Source organism: Brachycentrus maculatus, unplaced genomic scaffold (assembly GCF_059751285.1).
Source record: "Brachycentrus maculatus isolate JH-2025_06_01 unplaced genomic scaffold, ASM5975128v1 h1tg000190l, whole genome shotgun sequence".
Classification (NCBI taxonomy): domain Eukaryota; kingdom Metazoa; phylum Arthropoda; class Insecta; order Trichoptera; family Brachycentridae; genus Brachycentrus; species Brachycentrus maculatus.
This window is the reverse complement of record NW_028280941.1, coordinates 1,288,287-1,312,124: the sequence shown is the minus strand read 5'-3', so window position 1 is coordinate 1,312,124 and position 23,838 is coordinate 1,288,287. Positions and strand designations below refer to the sequence as shown.

At 33.0% G+C, this 23,838-nt stretch overlaps 1 protein-coding gene across 1 annotated transcript; it reads right to left on the bottom strand.

Annotated features, from left to right (window-relative positions):
• Positions 1 to 1,792: 1,792 nt before the first annotated feature.
• On the bottom strand, positions 1,793 to 22,254 carry LOC148307763 (GATOR1 complex protein NPRL2-like). The gene is made up of 7 exons (XM_088262823.1): positions 21,999 to 22,254; positions 19,276 to 19,432; positions 10,141 to 10,267; positions 8,138 to 8,274; positions 7,001 to 7,229; positions 5,390 to 5,559; positions 1,793 to 2,249 (listed from the first exon to the last, which is right to left on the bottom strand). The coding sequence occupies exons 1-7, from the start codon at positions 22,196 to 22,198 to the stop codon at positions 2,079 to 2,081; spliced, it is 1,191 nt and encodes a 396-aa protein (XP_088118949.1). The 5' UTR covers positions 22,199 to 22,254; the 3' UTR covers positions 1,793 to 2,078.
• Positions 22,255 to 23,838: the final 1,584 nt, after the last annotated feature.

Genomic DNA, 23,838 nt, shown 5'->3' with positions numbered 1-23,838 from the left:
CCAATTTTATAAATCTCAATTTTGTCAGCTCTTTTTTAAAAAATACGAAAGATAAGAGACTGGAAAAAAATAATATTATTCAGTTTATTTCGAGTGGCATACTCGCAAAATATAACCCACAGCAGCAGTTGCGGTACACTTTGCAAATTAATTACATAAAAAAAAATTCACACCTCACAGACTTATAAGAATGAATATTTGGGTTGCTTCTGTAAAAATAATACAGTTAAAAATAATAAATTTCTGATTAATTGATAAATTAGCTGACAATTTAATAATATGTACATATGTTACTGAATGAATATGTATTCAAGAACGTTTGAAAGAAGCAAATGGAATACGGGGACTGACATTCCGTTTGTGTGTGTCCAGCTTTAAACTGGCTTCAGCCATTTCTCAAAATATGATGAATCATGTTTTGAATATTGAAAGCATTAACTTTGTGGATCATCTTGATATATTATTTCGAGAAATAAAAATACTTTGTGTTCTGATCCACTCACATTTTTATTTAACCAACTAGTTTCGGCAACAACCTGTTGCCCTCTTCAGGGTTACCCTCTTCAGGGTTGCCCTCTTCAGTAATAAATGTAAGTATGAAGAGGGCAACAACCTGTTGCCCTCTTCAGGGTTACCCTCTTCAGGGTTGCCCTCTTCAGTAATAAATGTATGTATGAAGAGGGCAACAGGTTGTTGCCGAAACTAGTTGGTTAAATAAAAATGTGAGTGGATCAGAACACAAAGTATTTTTATTTCTCGAAATAATATATGATGAATCAAGTTATCACATTCACAAAACTTGTTTGTTAATGTTGAAAAGTAAAATTTTCCCTCAACTCTATATTAAAAATGAACTGATTTATATGACAAATAGTAAACTGTAGTTAATGACGCCATTTGGTGGTAGAAAAAATGGGGTCCGATGGCAAAACTATAAGACCATAAACAATAAAGATGTTTCTATGGTTTGCATTGAAAATCAGATGACTTACTACATATATAGTTTATGTTATCAAAAATATATGCAAGTTTTTTCAGATTTTTCAATATATGTTTAGAAAATTATTCAATCTGGTGTTTTGATAACGTCTTGTAAAGTTTTATCAAATGGAGATATCACAGCGGAAGAGTAAGTAACGATATGAATCATTCTATGCTGAAGGATTTCATAAGTTCATCATTTTCTTACATCTCCAGCTAAGTAAAATTTAAACATAAACAGAAAACTTCGGAAAAACATACTACTTTGTGAAATATTTAATACTAAATTGATGACAGTGGCAGTTCAGTTATAGACCAGTGGTTCTTAACCTGGGTTCGATCGAGCCCCAGGGGTTCGGTGAGTCAGTCTAAGGAGACTGACCAAGGGGTTCGGAGGAGATCTTAATGTTTTGCGCACCCCTGTTGAGCAATCCTTTTCGAGGATGCTGGATTTAAGTGCAAACAAAGGACAGGCGCCGTGGCGTAGTTGGGTAGACGCTCGACTGCAAAACTGGCGTCGCAGGTTCGATTCCCGCCAATTGCAAAATGAATTCAAGAAAGATTTATTTTCAATTGGTCTGGGTGTTTGTGATGTATTTCTCACATTTGCCTGCCCTGTCCTTACTATCCTACCTGCAGACAAGCATCTAAAATAGACGCTTTGCGGGTTATTCCTTTAAAAAAAAAAGTCTTTGTTGTGAAAATGACATGAGAGTGTCACTTGCCAAGGTAAAGCCGCGCCTTTCTGAACTGGTCTCCGAAAGGCAACAGCAGAAGACACACTGATTTTCAGTAAATATTCATTATTTAGTTTTTGTTATTATGTGAAAATCATATTTCATATAATGGTTTTGTTCATTTTGTGCATCTATATATAAATATGTATATACCTTTGTTTTAAATTTTAAAAACCATATTTTGTTTTTCCTATTAAGGGTTCAGGTGAACGCAAACTATGCGAATATGAAACTGGTGGTGTTCAGTACCTTCAACACGGTTAAGAACCACTGTTATAGACTAATAAACTACGGGTGCAGATTTGTCAATCTCTGCGTCATTTGTAAAATGCCACCAGACAGACGGGTAGGTTGAGTGCGCTATTTCCAGACCATGGCGATGTTGCGGTCGCGCTCCAGCTGTTCCTCCAGGGCGGACATGGCGCCCCCGCTGACGCAGCAGATCTCGTCCAGACACACGAGCCCCGTGTGCACCTCCCGGGGAGCCCCCTGTCCCCGGCCCGACTCCTCGCAGTGCACCGTCACCGGGTACTGGAAAAGACAAGACAAAAATTAATTAGAAAAGGCAATAAACTTGGCTAGGCCGTGTACTTTGCATGCTTTCTGAGAGTCGCCATAAAGCTGGACTTTTTACAAGGCATCAGGTTTCTACCGCCCAGGACGTCCACTGGTAATAATCTGTGGTCAGTTCTCGTCCGTCTCCATAGTGTAGTGGTTAGCGCGCTAGGCTACCATGCTGGAGGTCCCGGGTTCGATTCCCAAGAGGGTGAAAATAAATATTAGTGATTTTTCAGTCTAATATTTATTTAATATGACCCTGGATTGGTACCTGAAGCGGAAGGCTGATCACCTTTCCTTTGTGTATTTAACAATCAAGATAACACTGCTTCTATACGAATCAGTGCCCAATGCACCATTGGGTGCGGATATGGGTTAGAAGAAGAAGAGTATCTAAAAAATGTTTAAAATTAATTAAAGTAGCTCCAGGGGATAATTAATTAATCAATTTCACCCTGCTAAAATAATTTGTCGATTCAGGAAACGAAATTGCTAGAATAGGGGACACAAATATACTGCCCACATCCAAGCCCTCCATTATGTGTCCTAGGGCCTCTAGTATCCTGTAGACCAGATGTTGGAGAGATCTCCAGCAACACCGGGGGGCATTATTGCCCCCTTTGAGACCCCGTGGTTTCGATCAAAAACTCCTAGTATGTGCATACTATGGACTCTTTTATGAAAACGGTATCTATGTGTACACCTTCTGTTCATAACGAATACGGATTTTTTCTAAACTGAATATAAATATTAACAATTGAAGTACGTAATTCCTTATCTAAACATAATCTGCACATATTAAGCGTGTTGGCACACTCTGCCCTTGTTTGCTCTATGATTATTGAGTATCCACACAGTGAATTATTACATAGTATGTTTGAGTTTGGATAGCTATTCTGAGATTATAAACACAAATACTTGCTGCGAAAACTATATACATATTTAATGAGATAACATGATGTTTTTTAAAAAGTGTTCCGGAGAACACGTCTGCCACGTATTTAGCTGTTATTGTACATCAAAATATTCAAAATACTATCAAATTAACCTCTCTGTTTTTACTGCCCTAACCATGGGGCCATAAAATACCAGGTCAGATAGTGCATAGCACCACGTTTCGGGTGTAGTGATTATTTCAAATTGACAATATTTATAGATTGTGTGCGTGAAATATGTTTATATTAACATATTCAATCTAGAAAGATAGTTTTAAAACTAAAAAATCTTATTAAAAAAATCACTATGCAGGGTACATTAAACCTTTTCATTAATATCTTACTGCTCGAGAGGTTAAGTATATTGAAATGGTGTAGTGATATGGCTTCTTAACAAAGTTAAAGATATTAAAATGCGTCTCCTGCAAAATAATAAATTGCGATGTTGTTTTCACGGATGAACCACACGTCACTCAAACCACTCTCATTAAAACGTCATGCATTATGCATGACATTTTATGGATACTTAAAAGAAAACAATGCAGCATTAATACTCCTATTTTTACTTCTACTTAGTTTGAAGTTCTATTCCCAATTCATATACATATAAAAAATAATAATAATAATAATCAGAAAGAAAATTATAATAATTTTGACTATATTGTTCATAATGGGACTGCATTGAATATTATATTAATCACTACAGCAAACTTCTGTATCTGAAGACTCCCGCACATTATTTTACCGCACATTCGTCTGAGTGATCGCAATTTGGCTATGACATTTAGTCTACTTTCAGAAGTAATTACTAATTGTTTTTATCTCTAGATAAATTGGATAGTATTCAAGCATTATGTTATAACATCAAATATTCTTATCAGTCTGACGTGATGAGTACATGTATTAATTTGGCAGTTGCCAAGGAATATATTTCACAAATAGTATGTATAATAATTCCTTATCTCTTTTCTGTGGGGAGCTCACAGACAGGCAGACTGGAGTGCGGCTAATTAACTCGTTGGAGTGTTGTAATGTTTGCTTTCATTTGATATATTTCAATACAATAATCCATCTAATAGGAATACATAATTAAAAGATACCTCGTAATGGAAACGATATTGTTAATTATAATCCAAAAATATAATAATATCTGCATATCTGACACGTGTTATGAACAAATTGTCCAAAATCCAATCACTTTTTTTTTAAAGTCAGTAATCTCTTGCTGTTTTTTTTTCTAAAGGATTTTTTGAGAATAAAATTTTTTGGGGAAACTAACTGCATGATTTTTATTGAGTCAAAATTTTATTGTGCCCATAGCCATTCAATGGCAGTCTCTAATCCTTGCACTGCTTCTACCAAGAAGCCACCATACCGACATACCAATGTTGGAACATCAAATGACTCCTCATATTACACATCTTTGTCAACTTCCTCTAAATTTGTTCTGTTGTTTACATTTTCAACTATATCCTCATCTGTTAGGACGTGAGAAATTATTTAATCTTTGTCGATATTAATCCATTGGTCAATTATATCTTCGGTAATTTTTGAATGGTTGAATATATTTCTAAGTGCCTGCTGCCACTTTCTGCTTTAAAACAAAAATGGCAAAAATGACCCGCAGCATATATGCTTTGTATACAAATGCACGTTATAAAAGATGCATTTTAACTTTACATTATAATTGTTTATTTCATTATAATTGCAGTTTTTATTTAGATTTATTATTACATTAAATCTTTTTCTGACATATTTTTGATATAATGATGCTAGGTACCTTATATATATTGATATATTTAGCGTTTAATTTTAAGAACTCCATTTTAATTTATATATACTAGATAAATATTAAAATCAAAAACTGATTTTTAGAGTCTACTAAATTGTATTTTATTATTAAAAACACATAAAAATAAATTTTGTGACGATTGTTTTGCCTTGTTATGGCATTTTCTAACTAATTTGAATATTAAATGGACCGAGGGTCCTTATACAGCTTTAAAATTCTAGGTACTTAAGTAATAAACTCCCTCTCTAAACAGTATCTACTTTATTAGAGAGGTAGAAACGTTATATTTGAAATGTATTGTATATTTACTAACTATTTTGTATTATTGAAATATGTATATTGTAAAAAAAAAATTCAATAAAAATTTAAAAAAAATTGTTATATACCTTATATATTCTCCTGATGAGTCCCTCCAGCAGGCCGAACTGCACCAGTTTCCTCTCGTTGATGCCGAGCGCCTGCGGGCTGTAGCGGATGCACAGGTCCCGCACCGTGGTGCCGTAGCTCATGCCCGCGTACATGCACAGGATGCTCTTCAGCGACGCGGGCTGGCGGGCTGAAACGTTACTATATCCTCAGGCGGGAGCATGAATCAGACGCTAACTAACTAACTAACCATCACACCGCTTCCCCGCAGGGGTAGGCAGAGAGAATAGAACGCCACACCACTCTGTCCTTGCAAACATTCTTTGTCTTCTTTGCGTGTCCTTGCCTCTTCCACGTTCATGCATCTCCTCATACATACCCGCCGATTATTACGACTCCTAACCTGACCACTTTCAAGTATTTGGCATACCAGATTGTGGCATGTTTTTCTCGGTCTTCCTCTGCTCCTTTTCCTAATTACATTCGCCTCATAAATTTGTTTTACCGTTCTTTCCTCACTCATTCGTTCTACATGTCCAAACCATCTCAACACACCTTTCTTAATTTTATCAATAATGCTTATCTCAGCTTTGAATTCCTTCCTTATTTCACTATTCGCACATCTATCATACGTCGCTTTGTCGCACATTCTTCTGAGAGATCGCATTTCGACTGCATTCAGTCTACTTTTATCCTTCTTTTGCCAACTCCATGGTTTACTTCCACACATTAGAGTTGGAACCAGGATTCCGTTGTGTACTGCCAGTTTAGCTTCCGCTGATAGGTTTTTATTAACTGATTTCAGTGCACCATTCACTCTGTTCCCAGCATTCACTCTCTTTTCTATGTCTTTGTCAATCTTTCCATCCCTAGAAAAACAGATTAATGCCAATTTGGTTTTGTTTGATTTTAAAGATTCAAGTGATTATTTAATTTGAACAACATTTTTTTTTTGCATAAGTATCTCGTATGTTCAGGAACAAAAAAGTATACCCCCAACCACAGAAACATTGGTGATATGTAAATTTTTCCAATACCAATATGTCATACAGTGCGTTCAGTATTTCGTCACCGACCATTCCTGGCTGCCTCATTTGTAGAATTTGGCCAGATTATGTTGATCGATATATTACAATTCAATACAAAATATATTTGCAAAAATATCCGGCGACATCCTATGTTGAGAGCCTCTGACTTCCAAAGGATATAAAAAAGGTAAGATTGAATCAAATTTTCCTCCAACTACATTCGCCCCATATATTTGGTTCGCCTCCACGGTGTAATGATCAGCGTGTTTAGCTGGTGTGTTGGAGGTCTCGAGCTCAATTCCCAAGGGGATTGAAAATAAATATTACTAATTTTACACTGTAATATTTATTTAATATTACCCTGGACTGATCCCTGAGGTGCAGGAGTGATCACCTCGCCTTCGTGTGAGTAACGGTCAAGATAACACGGTGTCAATACGATGCAGTGCCCTATGCACCATTGGGTGCGGATAAGGGTTAGAAGAAATAGAAATTGATTCCGTCCCTCAAACATACTCGAATGTGTAGTACTTATAATGCTGTACATATTCCTGTGAATGTAATTCTAATATTTTCACTGGGAGCAAGTTAGGAGGTACCCACCGGAGCGTGAGCAGTAGTGCACGCACTGCGCCTGCAGCCCCTTGCACATGGCCAGGCGGCGCAGCTCGGGCGTGGCGCAGAACACGGCGCAGTACTGGAAGATGGGCAGCAGCGCCACCACGCCGTAGTACACCAGGTTCTGCACGCACGCCTTCACCAGCGCGCCCTCCACGTCCGCCAGCGCCGCTATCTTGGACACGTGGTTGAACCCGTCCATGTACGGCAGAATCTGAACTCAAACAAACTGGACTTAAACCTCGGGGATTGTGTGAGCCAAACAAAATAGGACAACTTATAACATCCTTCACCAGCGCGCCCTCCACGTCCACCAGCGCCGCTATCTTGGACACGTGGTTGAACCCGTCCATGTACGGCAGAATCTGAACCCAAACAAACTGGACTTAAACCTCGGGGATTGTGTGAGCCAAACAAAATAGGACAACTTATAACATCCTTCACCAGCGCGCCCTCCACGTCCACCAGCGCCGCTATCTTGGACACGTGGTTGAACCCGTCCATGTACGGCAGAATCTGAACCCAAACAAACTGGACTTAAACCTCGGGGATTGTGTGAGCCAAACAAAATAGAGCAACTTATAACATCCGCCAAACCTTAAAAAATATTAGTTATTACATTATTTTTAATGATTAACTTTCATATTAACACATTGTTTGTGGGTGATTTTTTCATCAACCCCAACCCTTATTATACTCAGACAGTTTATACTAATCAGTGTACTAATCACAAGTAACCGCAAATCCAATTCCCATCTGCACAGTGTTTTTTTTAAATAAAAGAGAAAATTTGTATTTTTACTATTTACAAAAATAATCCAATTTCATACTATTCTCCGAGTCTAAGCGGCTCATTATTAGAAATAGGTATCAAATTGTTGTAGAGTGGGTTCGAACCGAGAAACTCTAACTCGAGAGTCCGCGACATTAACCATGGGACCACAAACTGACGTTCTTTGGCGTCTCTCGCGCACCAAAAGTAAGCAAATAGAACGCTTATAAGCCTCTCCCGCTCTCTACCAACAGTATGTAAAAGATACTTTTAAACGATTCCCGCAAATAAAGTGTTAAAATTACGATATGAATTTGACAAAATTTGTAATTCTGATATGGAATACGCACCTGGTTGGTAGTGAGATCCCACTGGTCCGGTACGAAGGTGTCCTTGCTGAAGAGGAACACGGGAACCTGGTGGTCCTGCACGGGAGCGGGATCCGAGGACACTCGCACCACAGTCAGGTGAGTCGTGGTCTTACCCTCTATCAAATAATACACTCAGGTTGATTACTTGCTTATATTACGTTACCACAAATATACAAGAGGCTGTTCTGTTGGACCGATTTCTTATCAATTCACTTTTTTCATTTATTGATTCGGCAGTCACTTTGTGGTAAAATCTATCCATTAAATTGAAAATGAATTCACTTGTTGCCGGCGGAAACTAAAATATGAATCAAAGGCTAAATAAAAGAATGGGTAGATGATCAAGAGTTTATATTGTGGGTGTACTGGCAAAAAACGTTAACTCGAAAATATGCAATTTTGAGTTAATGATGCATATAATAAAGTTTTCAACATTTTATAAACTGGCAAAATACACTAAGTAGTTTGAAATGTCATATATATGTGGTTTTAAAAGCAAATTCAACTTTAAGTTTAATAGCGGGTATTTTATTCAGGCTAAAAGCTTCAAATAACAGGGATTATTCAAATAGGGATTTTACGGTTTAGTTTTTTTGCCAGTATACCCACGATATATTCAAAATTGAATAATAATTTTTACTTCTAGTTTACATATTCACATGCCATATGACGTGATAAAGTTTGTAGACCATGTTAATATTTCATATAAAGTACTATACAATCAAGTACTCGGTGCTCTGTGCGCCGTTGAACGACTAGCTCAATGCTTGCAACTTACAATTATATTATTGTAATTTTTTACAAATCAGATGAAAATACCAAAAAATCATAATGGAAGAACTCCACCGTAAATAATAGATTCCTTGAATATGATTAAAAAAAACTATAAAAATAAAATTTCAATTAAATAAAGTGAACAAAATTCTTCCGACTCTGCTTATGTTGTGCACGAGTCCCTTAAAAAACCTAGTAAATGACAATAAGTAACTGGCAATTAACCTCTTTTAACAAGGTTATCTCAATATACTGTCATTTACTTTTATGTATCTCTATTTCCAATTTAAATGTGTTAAACAACGTATTGCAATGTGACAATGTAAACATATTCATTAGCACAATTTTACGCAGTGCTAAAAGCAAAAGGGTACTTAGCTGTGTATAGAATTGAAAGTTATCTTTCAATCGTGTACATAGTTAATTTAGAAGTAAAATCAAGTCACGAAAACATTATTGTACCATATCAATTGCCATAGATAGTGTTTTGAGCAAGACTCCGGTTCCTTAGACTTTCCTAGCCTGGAGTAATATTCGGGAAAAAATCTTATAAATTGAAGAATCGTTCCAGTTCATTCCAAACTTTATAGGATGAGCTGAGAAATTCATTAGAGCGTTAGACGTTAATTATGTTAATATATCCCAGCTACAGCAGTTTATGAGAACACTTTTTCTATCCATTTATTTAGGCATGACCACATCATTTATATTCATAAAGCCATTTGCCAACAACAGTACATGCCATGTATGACGTGATAATGTTTGTAGTGTCTGTTGATATTTCATATAGAGCATGGCCAAGTGCTCTGTGCGCCATTAACAACCTGCTCAATACTCAAGCCTTACAATATATATATATATATATATATATATATATATAATATATATATATATATATATATATATATATATATATATATATATATATATATATATATATATATATATATATATATATATATATATATATATATATCATGAATTGCGTGTTTATAAGATGGACCCCTAAAATTTAGAGATGGGGACTGTCCCATCTCATGAAAAAAGAGGCGTCAGAAGACCTCAAAAAAGATGGTTCCAAAACATAACAGCTGTGGAAGGTAGAAATCGGCTGCACACAGTAACGGATTGAAAAAATGGAAAGACACGGAAGAGGCCTATATCCAGCAATGGAGGATAGAAGGCCATAGAAGAAGATATTTACTAACCTGTGAGTGTACACATTTTTCTTCCGTTCAAGTCTTGTATGACTTGCCGCATGAGCATCCCCAATGCCCCGGCATCTCCGGAGGAAGATTGTTTGGAGAGCCACTCGCTTTCCACCTCCATTGAGAGCTGTAATAAAAATATTTTACAACTTAATTTAAAAAAAAATAAACAATATATCTTGGAATAAAATACTAATAAAATACAATTCCTGGATTCAAAAGTAGGTGGTTGGCTATTTTAATCATTCTTGTACATCCTTAACGATAGTATTTAAGATTCCAAATATAATTTGAGTCGACCAAAGCATTCAGACTATTCCGACCTTTCAAACAGTAGCCAAGTAGCAATACTTAAATGTCAAATACAAAGTACGATAATTTGTTTTTTTTACAGCTTTATTTCTAATATATGCAAAAGGAATGCCATAAAGAGTAATTAAATTATAACTGTTATTTGTATATATTTTTAAAATTGATTTTTAAAAAATTAAGTTCATTTAAATATTTCATTTACACTAAACATACATGAAATTACCTTTTTTATAGCATCTATGTAGATAAAAAAATTAATTCCTATTGATTCTTAATTTTTTTTTCTTTTAAGGGAAATAAAATCTAAAGCTGGGTGACATAAATGATACTAATTTTTTTAGTTGAGAATTTAACATATTAGTTGTCTTAACCAACAGTTATTTGTTAACACGCATAAACAAATCATTCAGCTTTGTTGTAGATACCGTGAATTTGTTTGATTTCAGTTAACGCCTGACCAACGGTTTCCCTAGCAAGTGAGAGATTAAGCTAAAAAAGTGACAAAATGCCGATGTGAAAGTTTAAAAATGTTCTAATGTGCCAATTTAAATACGAAAACCGGATTTTTCAAATACCATTTGGAGACAAAAAAATTAATGATAATCGACAACAAAAAAACTCTACCTCAGTGGTGGCAAACCAAACATACCATGCACTAATTTCTTCCATGGATGAGTTTAGATGGACCGCACAGTTATTCACCTTTTTACTTTCACTATTATGGTTGTAAAATAGGGATAGGAATAGGATCTGCTTAAGGGACGAAAAGGAATGACTCAATCGCACAATTCAATTTATAAATTTATGCCATTTTAAGAGACATGTGTTTATATATTAAATGTTAAAATTAAACACAGATTTTTATTTTTTTGTTTTACTAAATTATATTTTATTATTAAAAATACATAAAAAAATTGTGACAATTGTTTCGCCTTGTCATGGCATTTTCAAACTAATATAAATACATTAGTTTGAAAATGAGATACTTATTAGTTTTAAAATGCCATAACAAGGCATAATTATTTTTAATAAAATACAATTTAGTAGACTCTTTAACTAGAGTTTTAACCATGGCATTTGGCATGTGACATATTGTTAAAATGAAAAAAAAAATTTTGGCACTCAGTCTCAAAAAGGTTCCACATCCCTGCACTAGATCAAAGTTGTTAGAATGTGATGAGAGAGAGAGACAGCTTTGAGCGAGATGAAGCAGTTGAGAGCGAAATTGGGAGCGAAAGAAGTTTGAAGATCCAATGCGCCACTTGTAATCATCTTATGACCCAAAGCACATGGGCCACGGTTTGGCCACCCCTGCTCTACCCAATTTGGAGCCTAATTAACAAGATTCATAATATGTGAAATAATATTTTTTTTAAACTGCCCAATTAATATGCTGAAATTGAGATAATGTGTTCTTAAAAACAGGTTTAATTTTATACAGCCGCGGGGTATTGAATAATTTAAAAACAATTAGGTTATTTTACCAAATAATTCGAGATTATGATTGTCAAACAACATAAATCTGATTCAGTTAGAGATAATGGTAATTAAAAAATTGATTACATACTTGAAACCATTTTTTTAAAGACAGAATGCCTAGAGGTAGGAACAACATTTATAACCAGTCAATCAGCTTTCTTTTATTGGTGGACAAAAGTATTATAAATGGTTTACATTTTGAAGTTTGTGAATCGGGCTATAGTCCTATGATGGTCCTCAAATATGGAATTACCATCATTATTTTGGCAGACACCATTTTTTTTAGATGGGAAAGGCATTTATTATTTACATTGCTTATTTTGTACAATGTTTATTAAGAGGATTTTTGTTTCTTCAAACTAAATAAAGATATTTTATTTAAATCAGTGTTGGGAACAGGAGGGATAGTCTAGTGTGGACCAATCAGGTACTTCTCAGCATTTGCCCATTGCTGGGAGGAACCCACATAAAACTCCTCAGGAGAAAACGGACTGTTGACTGTCCCCAACAGACCTTCCGTTCCACTAGAAGAGGGTTCGGCATTTTGTGTCCTAGCTTGGTTTATGGCACCAATGTCCTTCCACTATTTTAGACCGATACCCTTAGTGCACGCTGGCCATCGGACAGAATAACAACTATATAATAACAACGCATGTGATTAATATTTTATGTAGGTGTAAGTGAGTAAATAGCGCTATTGTTTGAACGCTAATACAGTGATAGTCCTGATAAAGAGGCAGACACATCTCGAAACCGATAGACAAATAAAAATTACCAATATATGTACCATATATCGTGGGTATACTGGCAAAAAACGTTAACTCGAAAATATGCAATTTTGACTTGAAGATATATTTATATTACAAAGTTTTCAATGTTCTTTAAACTGGCAAAATAAACTAAGTAGTTTGAAATGTCATATTAATGTGGTTTTAAAAGTAAATTCAACTATAAGTTTCATAGTGGATATTTTATAGAGGCTTTAAATAACAGGGATTATTAAAACAGGAATTTTAGAGTTAACGTTTTTTGCCAGTTTACCCACGATATACTGCTACAACTAACATTCTGATGAGAAATATTATGAATTTAGTTTATAAGTATATTTCAAAGGTATGCATGCCTCTGTAGTTAAGTGAATAGCGTGTTTGGCCATCAAGTAGAAGGTCCGGACTTCAATTCCCAGGAGGGTAAAAATAAATATTACAGATTTTTCTCTCCAATATTTGTTTAATAAAACCCTGGACTGGTATCTGAAGCACACAATCACCTCGCCTTTACATAAATGACAATAAATAAAAATATTAGGTCCATACAATTTTAATGCATATATTCATATAAACCTGTTCATATGATTTGTGTGTGTATGTATTGTTGAATTTAAAATTAGTTGAAAACAGTGAAAAATGTTTTCAAAAACACATTTGTAAATTTTTCCAAATGGTGTATTGAGCAAACAAGAAATACGGGGCTCAAAATAAGGGGAATGACTGGTTTGTTCAACTTTTATTGAATAAGTATTCCTGGCACGATGAACATTTAATATTTTTATTTTTAAAATATGAGTAGCGAGTTATCAGTTCAGTGACCCAAATATTTTCTACGAATATAAAGTAAATCCAAACATTCTCAGCTGATAACATATAACATTTCAGACATATGAAAATAAATATTGTTGGATTTTGCGATATTAACCGTAATAGTGCTGAGTTGAATTTTCGACCCCTACCTCAAAATTGCGGAGGGTTGAATTTTCGACTTTAGCATCAGTGTATTTTTAGGGGTCGACTTCAGAGTTATCTTCGCAGCTTATATGATTATTGCAATTAATTTTATTACGTGTATTATTGACAAATAAAAATACTTTTATATGCTACATAAAGATAACATGATTCGAAGGCATAGTTTAGGTTTTACCATGGCTTAGGTAGGTGAAGTTGTCGATGATAGAAGGACCTACAACCTGAGGACAAGGAGAGGGTCATGATAAGCGGTGTTGCATAAGCCGTAGCTAGATTTCAGAGTCACTTGGACGTCAGGTAATTAAAAAAAAAAAAGGACAAGGAGAGCTGACCCCAACAGATTACAAAAACGATAAGTTGAGATGTAGCCAGGAAGAAGAAGAATATGTCCTCTATAAACATCAGAAAGAAATAAAATATTCGGTGAATAATCAAAAGAAATTTTCATTATTTTTTGTATGTGCTATGAAAATAGTTTAGTGTAAATATTGCTTTAGGATTTTTCATAGTATGTGTAAAATCGTTCAGCACTAAAATGGTTAAATATGTGTTAGTACAAAGAGACCTAAAATAGACAGGCACTTGCTTAAATACTTGGGTAAATATAAAACTACCAGCAAGCTTCGTCAATATTTGTACATGAGTATTGTGTACATTTTTCTAATAAAATTTTCACATGTGCATGCAACACTTAGAAAAATGCATGCTATAAAAACTGATGTGTCATAACAGACTAAATAATCATTTAAAAAAAGATAAGTACAGTGGAACCTCTCACAATGAGTAATTCACATAACAAGTAAAAAAAAATGTGAAAAAGTTGCTCCCTATGTGCAGTTATGTACTAGTCAGTTACTAGTTACTAGTCAGTTAGTAGTAGTCAGTTATGTACTAGTTAGTTACTAGTTACTAGTTATGCGAAGTATCGCTCGTTAAAGCGACACATCGCACTAGTGTAACAAAGAATGGTCAAGTCCCTTCTTCACAACATTAACTTGTGAACCGTGACTTCTGCGTAATTCAAAACAAAAAATGTTTTGCTTAATGAGTAAGATTCTGGAACGAGTTATGCTCATTATGAAAGGTTCCACTGTATTATGCTTTTATTATCCTATCATAAGTTAAAAACAAGAAAAAATAGGCAAAATGGGGGTGGCTGGAGGGTTTTAAGATGTGGTGCTACGGGCGCATATTGGGGATTCATCGGTCAGAACATGTAGGGAACAACAAGATATCAAGCAGGGCTGTAAATAACCAGGCTTCCATATTTTCATAAATGGTGCCGAGAGCTCACATGTGAAAGAAGATTTCAATGGAAGGATAAATACAACTTCCGAAACTTGTGTATTGTAGTTGTCAACTATGAGTAGGATAGTGAATGTTAAACCAGCCTATAACAAGTCGTAAGCCCTGTGAATACCTAGACTTCCATGTTTATCTTCATCTATATCGAAATATAAAAATACAATGATGCTTTTAAAAATAATGAAAAGCAATGAAAAATTATCAGTGTCAAATATTGATGGAAAAGATTAAGCACTATTCTTTGTTTATTTCTACTCCTTGTTTCAAAGATTATAAATGAAATTTCATTTCTATACCCAAACAGATATCTTTGCATGTTTACTCAAAGTCTGTTGTCGGTTATCATAAATAGGCCATAATATTATCATAATTGTTATCTTAAAGCAAGCGTCTCTTTGTTGTCTGAGGCATTACCTTTTATAAACTCTAAATAATTTTATCACTACTAAAATTATATGAAAATTATACAAAACTCACTTAAATTCAAATTTGAGTATCATCTTTTATTTAAAGATAATAGATCTAACCTACACAAATCGGACATTGATCTATCAGTACGTATATCCCTCACTATACTGATTGCTAGGAACTGACATTACATTTGTGTGGAAAAATTTAAACATGAAGATAACAGTGAAGACACTTTCTCTATATTTCTGTAGTGAAAAATAAATAAAATATTAATATTATTTACAGTTAGTTATAAAAATAAGGGATAGGTTCCATTCCATTTGAAAATCGCATAACTTCAAAATTGCATAAAAAAGATTTGGATAAAAACAGACCCAAGTGTATGTAGTTACTTTGTTATATTAATAGCTGTTCCACTGAGAAATGTCCATATAAAATTTAAATCTAAAGTTGTTTTATAGGCAAATTGTTTTATTTTTTTATTATTCAAACCAATACTCGTGTTGGAATTGAAATGCAAATTTGATCGTAAAATCCATAAATGTATTGAAAACATGCTGTCCTAAATCTGCAAATAATTTATTCATAGCTTTGGAGTGTCTGTTTACTTAAACCAATATTTAAATTTATTATGTAATCTATTTATAATCATATTCAGAAAACACGTTTTTATTAAATAATTTCAAATATTTTTTCTTTGAACCCTATCCGTAACCAAATGCTATAAAGCACCACAGATTGACACAGCGTTATCACAATTGTTAAATATATGAAGGCAAGGTAATCAATCCTGAGGATAAGAGAAAGGAGTGGAAGAGGAATAGTACTTGTATATATATATATATATATATATATATATATATATATATATATATATATATATATATATATATATATATATATATATATATATATATATATATATATATATATATATATATATATATATATATATATATATATATATATATATATATATATATATATATATATATATATATATATATATATATATATATATATATATATATATATTTATATATATATGTATATATATATATATATATATATATATATATATATATATATATATATATATATATATATATATATATATGTTAGGAAAAGAAGAATAGCAGAAATAGCGAAGGCACTCAGGGTTGCATACCCGTACTTTTAGTACATTTTGTTAATTGCACACTGCTAGTGTGTGAGGGCCTTGACCAAAAATAGTAACTACAATTTAGGAAATAAAAAGAAAATATTGGTGGGTACTCAGTTTTGATTTTCTTTATAAATTATGAAAAATGAAGTAAAAATATTTTTTCCTCCATCATATTGGCGTTTTTCTAAATCCGCAACTTTTTGTAGCTATTTTTTTGAGCAGAAATATTAATTTTCTTAGTACATATTACTTTTCCTTTATATAAAAAAAAATCTCAAAACTAAAAAAATAGCAAATCAAACTCAGTTTTATTTTCATATTTCAAAATTGTTCAGAGCGCATGAAACTCATTTTAGAATTTCATAAACAGGTTTAAAACAAACGAACCCTGAATATATTTTCTCTTCCGCATGAAAGCATAAAAACATCTACAAGTAATTGCGATTAATATGCACATAATTATCTTCCAAAGGGGGTGATCTCGTATAAATTAATCAGAAAAACAACTTTACTACTCAAATACACGCACCACTGGCTCAACTCATTAAATCATCTGCAAAAATATTCATTTTAAATCAAAACAAATGGTTACCTACTCGATAAATCCTATAATAATTATTCTCATGAATAAAATATTAAAAATGAATAAAAAATTAATAAAATATTCAAGGCACACAATTGGCAACACCAACGTACTTCATACATAATAATGTATTACTATAACCATTTCCTCTCTTCAAGATCGAGTAGGTACTTACATAACGTATATTTGGGTCTATGATATGTACGAAAGCTACTTATGCTAAATATGACATATCGCTCACTCTTTTCAACAATGTCATATATCTAAAAACTTGATTTTTCAGGAGATCGTTTTTAAAGTTTAAAAATATAATGAAACATATTGAAAATAAATATCAAGCCACTTATTGAACTTTTTACTGTGCAATAGATCTTTTTACATAAATCCTGAAGGTTTTTTCTCCAAATATTTACTTTATTTAAAAAAGTAATTAAACAATGCCTTTTCTTCAAAATGCAAAAACAACATTTTTTGCCCTGTAGCGGGTAAATATTGATTTAAAAATATGCCGCATTTGCTGGGATATAGTACATTTTCTGGGCATTCCAAAAACATACACAACTGAAAATTGATGATTTTTTATTTATGACGTTCTTGAAAGGAGTGAGCGATATATATAATAGGGATAACACAATTTGCATTTTATTTAAGTGATATATTCGAAGTATGTACATTTAAAAAGAATACATATTTAAAAAAAACCTAAAGCTCAACATAAATATCTTATTATAGAATCAAGAACAGATGTAAAATAGCCATAAAAATGAACTGGGTTTTACTGTTTTATTGATATGGTATTTAAAATGTAGGGCAATTCAAAATAATTTATTTAACAGCCTTTATACCACACTCTATAAATAGACATGCTTTATGAAAAGAAAACCTGTTGTATAATTATTATGTATGAAACCATGTTTGTACCATCTTGGACATAACAGAGATTGCAACATATGTGGTACTTGTATACATTTTGTAGCAGATATTTCTTTAAGTATAAATTCTGATTATGAATGATAAAATTGGATTATTTTAAACTCACAAAAAATATAATAATAAACACAATATACTGCTCATCAAATATTGCTATTTTCAATGTTCTTGTGACTGGAAATATACATAAATATACATTTTAAGCATCAACATTTAATCTTATAACGCTCTTCTTATCATTCATCTTTCACTCTGTGTAATACCACTTCAATATTTACACAAAGTGAAAGATAAATGATAACGAGAGTGTTATATTGCCATACCACAAAGTTAACAATGCTTTTAATATACAAAATATTTAATGTTATACTTTACGGCTTTTGATATATTAAAAAAATCCAAGCAAGACTATAAGTGTCAGGCATATAGCTCGAACCCTATATAAGTGTAATCAAGATGTTACAACTTAACATTCTGCAAGAAAACCCCTTAAGTTTTGAGAGCACTCAAAACCTTTTTGGAGGGTCTATAAAAGTTTTGAGAGTGCTCTCTTTTTCTCTTTATCTACAATATTAATATTATTTATTAAATGGGACACTAGATTATTCACCTTGATGTGTGTCAATTTAAAAGTCCCTCAACTTGAAATGAAACATGTATCGTTCTTCCCTTTGTTATGAAAGAAAATTGAAATCTGACAAACCTAGGACTTACGACCTGGCATTTGGCTGGCTTATGTTCAAACGGAATAAGCTTAATAAACACTTCACTAATTTCTCGAAAGATGGCGGAACAATCCGCCATACTTCACAAATATATCGAAAACCTTATCAGTATGCGGAAGAATCTAAGACCATTGCATATATACAGGTTTTTTAATTAATGCAAAAGGGATGTTCAATAAAGGGCAGAATGGTGAACATTACAGAAATGTGTAAAGTGAACGCTTAAGCCGGCCAAATGTCAGGTCGCAAGAACTGGGATGCTCAGATTTTCATCTTCTTTCATAAAAAAGGGAAGAACGATATATATTTCATATATCTTTATCTAGTTAACCTTCGATGTGAATGTCCAATGCTCTACCAAATTTCTGTACAAGATGTTGTTTACATCCATATTATCAACAGACTATGTTTTCAATGCATCAACTTCATACAAACAATTATTAATTAACAGACAGTTAGTAAGGTTAAGACTTGCAGACTTACCAAATACTCTGTAAGCTTTTTGACAACAGGTTCATAGTGCACAGTTCTAGCCCACGCGTCACACACAAAACACAAGTTGAAGTAGAACGCGTTCCGGGCATATTTCTTGTTGTCGATTCTCACCGGGAAGCCGAGAATCTTTGATTTCATATAGGTCCTGAAAGAAAATTTATTGTGAGACAGAGATAAAAAATATGGTATGTAGGGTCTCAAATTTATTTTAATGATGCATTTCATTTGGAATAAATATTATAACTAGTGCCTGAATATTCAATGAAAGTAACTTTCAAACATGCTCTAAGGTTTTTTTTGTAAAGGAATAACCCGCAAAGCCTCTACTTTTAGAGGCTTGTCTGCAGTGTCTGTGGTAGGATAGTAAGGATAGGAAAGGTAAATGTGAAAAATACATCACAAACACCCAGACCAATTGAAAATAAATCTTTCTTGAATTTATTTTGCACTTGGTGGGAATCAAGCCCGCGATGCCAGCTTTGCAGTCAAGCGTCTTCCTAACTACACCACGGCTCCTGCCGTAATTGTAATTGATAACGTCAAAAGTAAAACTTATCCTAATTTTACAACTTCCCAAATTGAATAACTTGCTACATTAATAGAACTAATTATTTAAAAAAAAATAAACACTTGAATAAACCACTTTAATGACTTTTATTTATATATACGACTAGTTTTGAAAACTTACAGATGTTTTCATCTTCTGGTAAAAATTAAAACATCTGTAAGTTTTTGAAACTAGTCGTATATATAAATAAAACTCATTAAAGTGGTATATTCAATTATTAAATTTTTTTTAAATAATCATCATGTCATTCCACAAAGTTAATGCCAAATCAATAAATAATATAATGTAATAGAACTGATGACTAAGTAACCATCATGCCGCATCCCAGCAGGGGTAGGGAGAGAGAATAGAACGCCACACCAATATATCTTGCCTCTTCCACATTCATACATCTCCTCATACATACACGCCGATTATTCTGACTCCTGGCTCATTATTTTACAAATAAACAAATCAATCGGTATATGTATGTATTGCTAAACCAGGTACCTGCCTATTAAAAATAACAAAAGAAGTTTATTATTGTTAATGGTTGGATTGTTCAGACTATGATCTTTAATAGTTTAAGGATACTATAATAAACCAAACAGCAAGAACAATAACAAAAACCTGTATGTATATATGCACGCAAAGGTCAAAAGTGTTAACTCCTCAATGCCAGTGTCATTCTGAGGTATATCAAGAAAAATAATCTTATATTTTTGTGAACAAGCCTTGTAGAAGAAGAAGAAAAATAGTTTTTGCCAATTTTTGTTTGAAATTTTAAATTACAAAAAATGGGGTGCAAATTTTGTCAAATTTAAAAGTATAGTAGATAAGTACTTGGATTTGAAAAATAGATATTTACTAAATTATTCTTCTTTTAACCGCATCCGTACCCAATGGTGCATAGGGCACTGAATCACATTGACGCAATGTTATCTTAATCAATGATTACATGAGCGCAAAGTGATCAGTCCTGCGCTTTAGGTATCAGTCCAGGGTGATATGAAATAAATATTAAAGCGAAAAATCACTCAATCTTTATTACGAACCCCTGGAGATTGATCCCAAAAAATTTAATAAACAAAAATGCTTGTAAAAATATCACAGCATAAAAAAAAATAATTAGAATAATCATTCTAGAGGTTAAAGGGTTAAAAAAAAGGAGAACCTACCTACACCAAAATACGTAAAAAACTGAGTAGATAGGAATGTTGATAATAAAATATTAAAAATATTTGCATGTTATGATTCTTTTTTAAAAAAAATACATTCATTTCAAATGTTTCTCTCACGTTTTTCTATTGTGTGGGTCTTCAATAAAACAGATGGCAATCGAAAATTTTAAGATTCTTTTGTTATTATTTTAATATTGAATGAAACGTTCTTTATTTAAAAATACGAAATAAAATTATGAAAATTATAATAAATAGTACTTAACTGATTTATAAATAAAACATGCAGAGTAAAATTGCGTAAATAAACAGGGATAAGGTTAGCGCATATACGAATAAAAAGACAAGAAAAACACATTGGAAAACAAACACATAAACATCAGTTTGATAATGTTTGTATTGTATGAATATAAATAGATGAAAAATTCAAAACAATTGCATTTTACGTCTTTTATTTAACATTCATGTAAAAAAATATTTATTGACATTAAAGTAATATTTATTGACAAAGTAAACGGTTTTTTTATACAAGTTTGATGTCAATGTTATTCCACTTAGATTCTGTCAGGAGTTTGACATTTGCAAATTTGAAACAAGGAACGGGAACTTGTTTAGTTTTGAAATAGACAAAAATATTTTGACTGGAGAATATAAAACTTAAAAGTATCCACAGAGGACTTTTAAAATTCATGTAAACTGTTTACTGACACAAAAGTAAACAGTTTAATCATACAGGTTTTTATTCAATCTGATTCCACTTAGTTTCTGTCTGTAGTTTGACATTGACAAATTTGAAAGAAGAAACAGGAGTTTGTATAATTTTAACGTAAAAATAATATTGAAATAGTGCGAAGAGGAATATAATGGATAAACTTAAAGTTCGGTTACTTCAAAAATAACGTATTTGAATCAAAAGAAATTATGACTAAAATAGTCGCGCTTTCTTTTGTCGAAATAATAATAAGAATTAAATATAGACTACTCACACAGTCAAAGTACACCGCTGGAGTTGTACTTTCGGGATAATGTAGTGGCTAACGGTGTCAAAGGTATCTTTAGAAATGTATCCCTCGGGAACTTGACACGTTATCATGGGCCCCGCGGTCGGGTGGAACTCGCACAGGAATATGCACCTGATGGGGCCTTCCTGGCCGCAACCCTCGTGGTACTCACAATTCACATCCATCGCGTGGGCGTGTCGGACACCAGCCCACCTCGCAACACAAACCACAAAACGCGACTGACGGGCTTATTTAGTGTTTTACTTTGCGGACGCGCATAATATCGCACGACACAGCGCTATCACCGCGCCGCTTCACTCCGACCGAGACTCGAGCTCTAGCAAATGTTTACCAAAATACTAAATGTTTACATCATAGATTAGAACATAGATCGTAAGCCTAGAATACGCCATTGTTGAGATCGAAATACGTGCCAGAGATGGCGAACCTACGACACGCGTGTACCAAAGTTAATATTAATATTTTTAGTATATAGTTCGCGTTTTCAAATCTTGTAAAATGGATAAATATTTGACACTTATGCGTCATACTTTAGTGAGTTCTATGAAATCGCGTATCTACATGCAAACTATGAAACTATATACAAATATCGGATGATTGGATTCATCAGTTAGTCTCACAGACTGTACAGTCTGAATATTAGTCCTATTTTTTATGTGTAGCATACTATATTTTTTATTTATTAACGAAATTAACGGTAATTCAATGTGGCAAGGCGAAAAAAACAACATAAAAATCGTCTTCTTTATACATATGTGTGTTCATGTCACAAACACACGAAAAAAGGGTTACCATGTCTTATCTCCTCTGAAAGTGAGACTTACGGTGCACTACCATAAATATAGGTATCAGGTATGCGCGTATGAATACGCCATACCATACACATTATAATATACGTTTCATCTCTTTTTAATAACGATGTCGAACTATTCGTTTGAAAAGTAATGAATCGTTACTTATGAAGTATTGTTTTTTTAATCGCTAGTTTATAATATACTGAACTCAAGAAAAGTTCATGAAACCTTCTTTGTGTATCGTGTAAAAGAAAATCATTACTTTGTCTCTTTCTACCCCCAGGTAAATGTACATTGGAGTAATAAAGAAAGAGATATATCTATGGTAACTCTGCAAAATATTTATACTAAGCTTGCAGTGCTTGACATTATCGGAACAAAATCATAAACAATCCGTTTTATGGGGGGAGCGGGGGGCCTTGAACTGTCAACTGCAAGGTTGCACGTGTTGGTGTGGTGAGCGTGCCTTTTAATTTGGAGTGGGACTGATTTTATAAATTGTTACAGCATAATATTATATAAATATTTATAATATTCAACACAACAGACAGTAGCGAAATGAATTGGCGCTAGTGCTTGAAAACAAGCGATCAATTTCCCGCCATTTGCTTGCATATACAATAGTTCTTTCTCTTTTTGGCAATGTAATATGGACGAATGACAGAATGAGAACGAAACAAAATATTTTCATAAGAATAGTACTTTCTTATCTAACGTCCAAGTGACTCTGAATTCTAGCTACGGCTTATGCAACACCGCTTATCATGGCCCTACTTAAGTTTCAACATCATAAGTTATATTAGTGAGTAGATTTACTCCATGTTTAAAGTTACTATAATTTCATTTAATTCACGAGTGAAAATTTTAAAGAGGTCAATAGAGTGACCTAGTAACCAAAGTTGAAAGTCAAATAAATGCTTGTAATTTTTCTTTCATAAGTTTCCTTAAATTTATTAAATAAATAAATAACGCTGTTTTATATTTTTCATTAAAATTTATTAGTATCATTT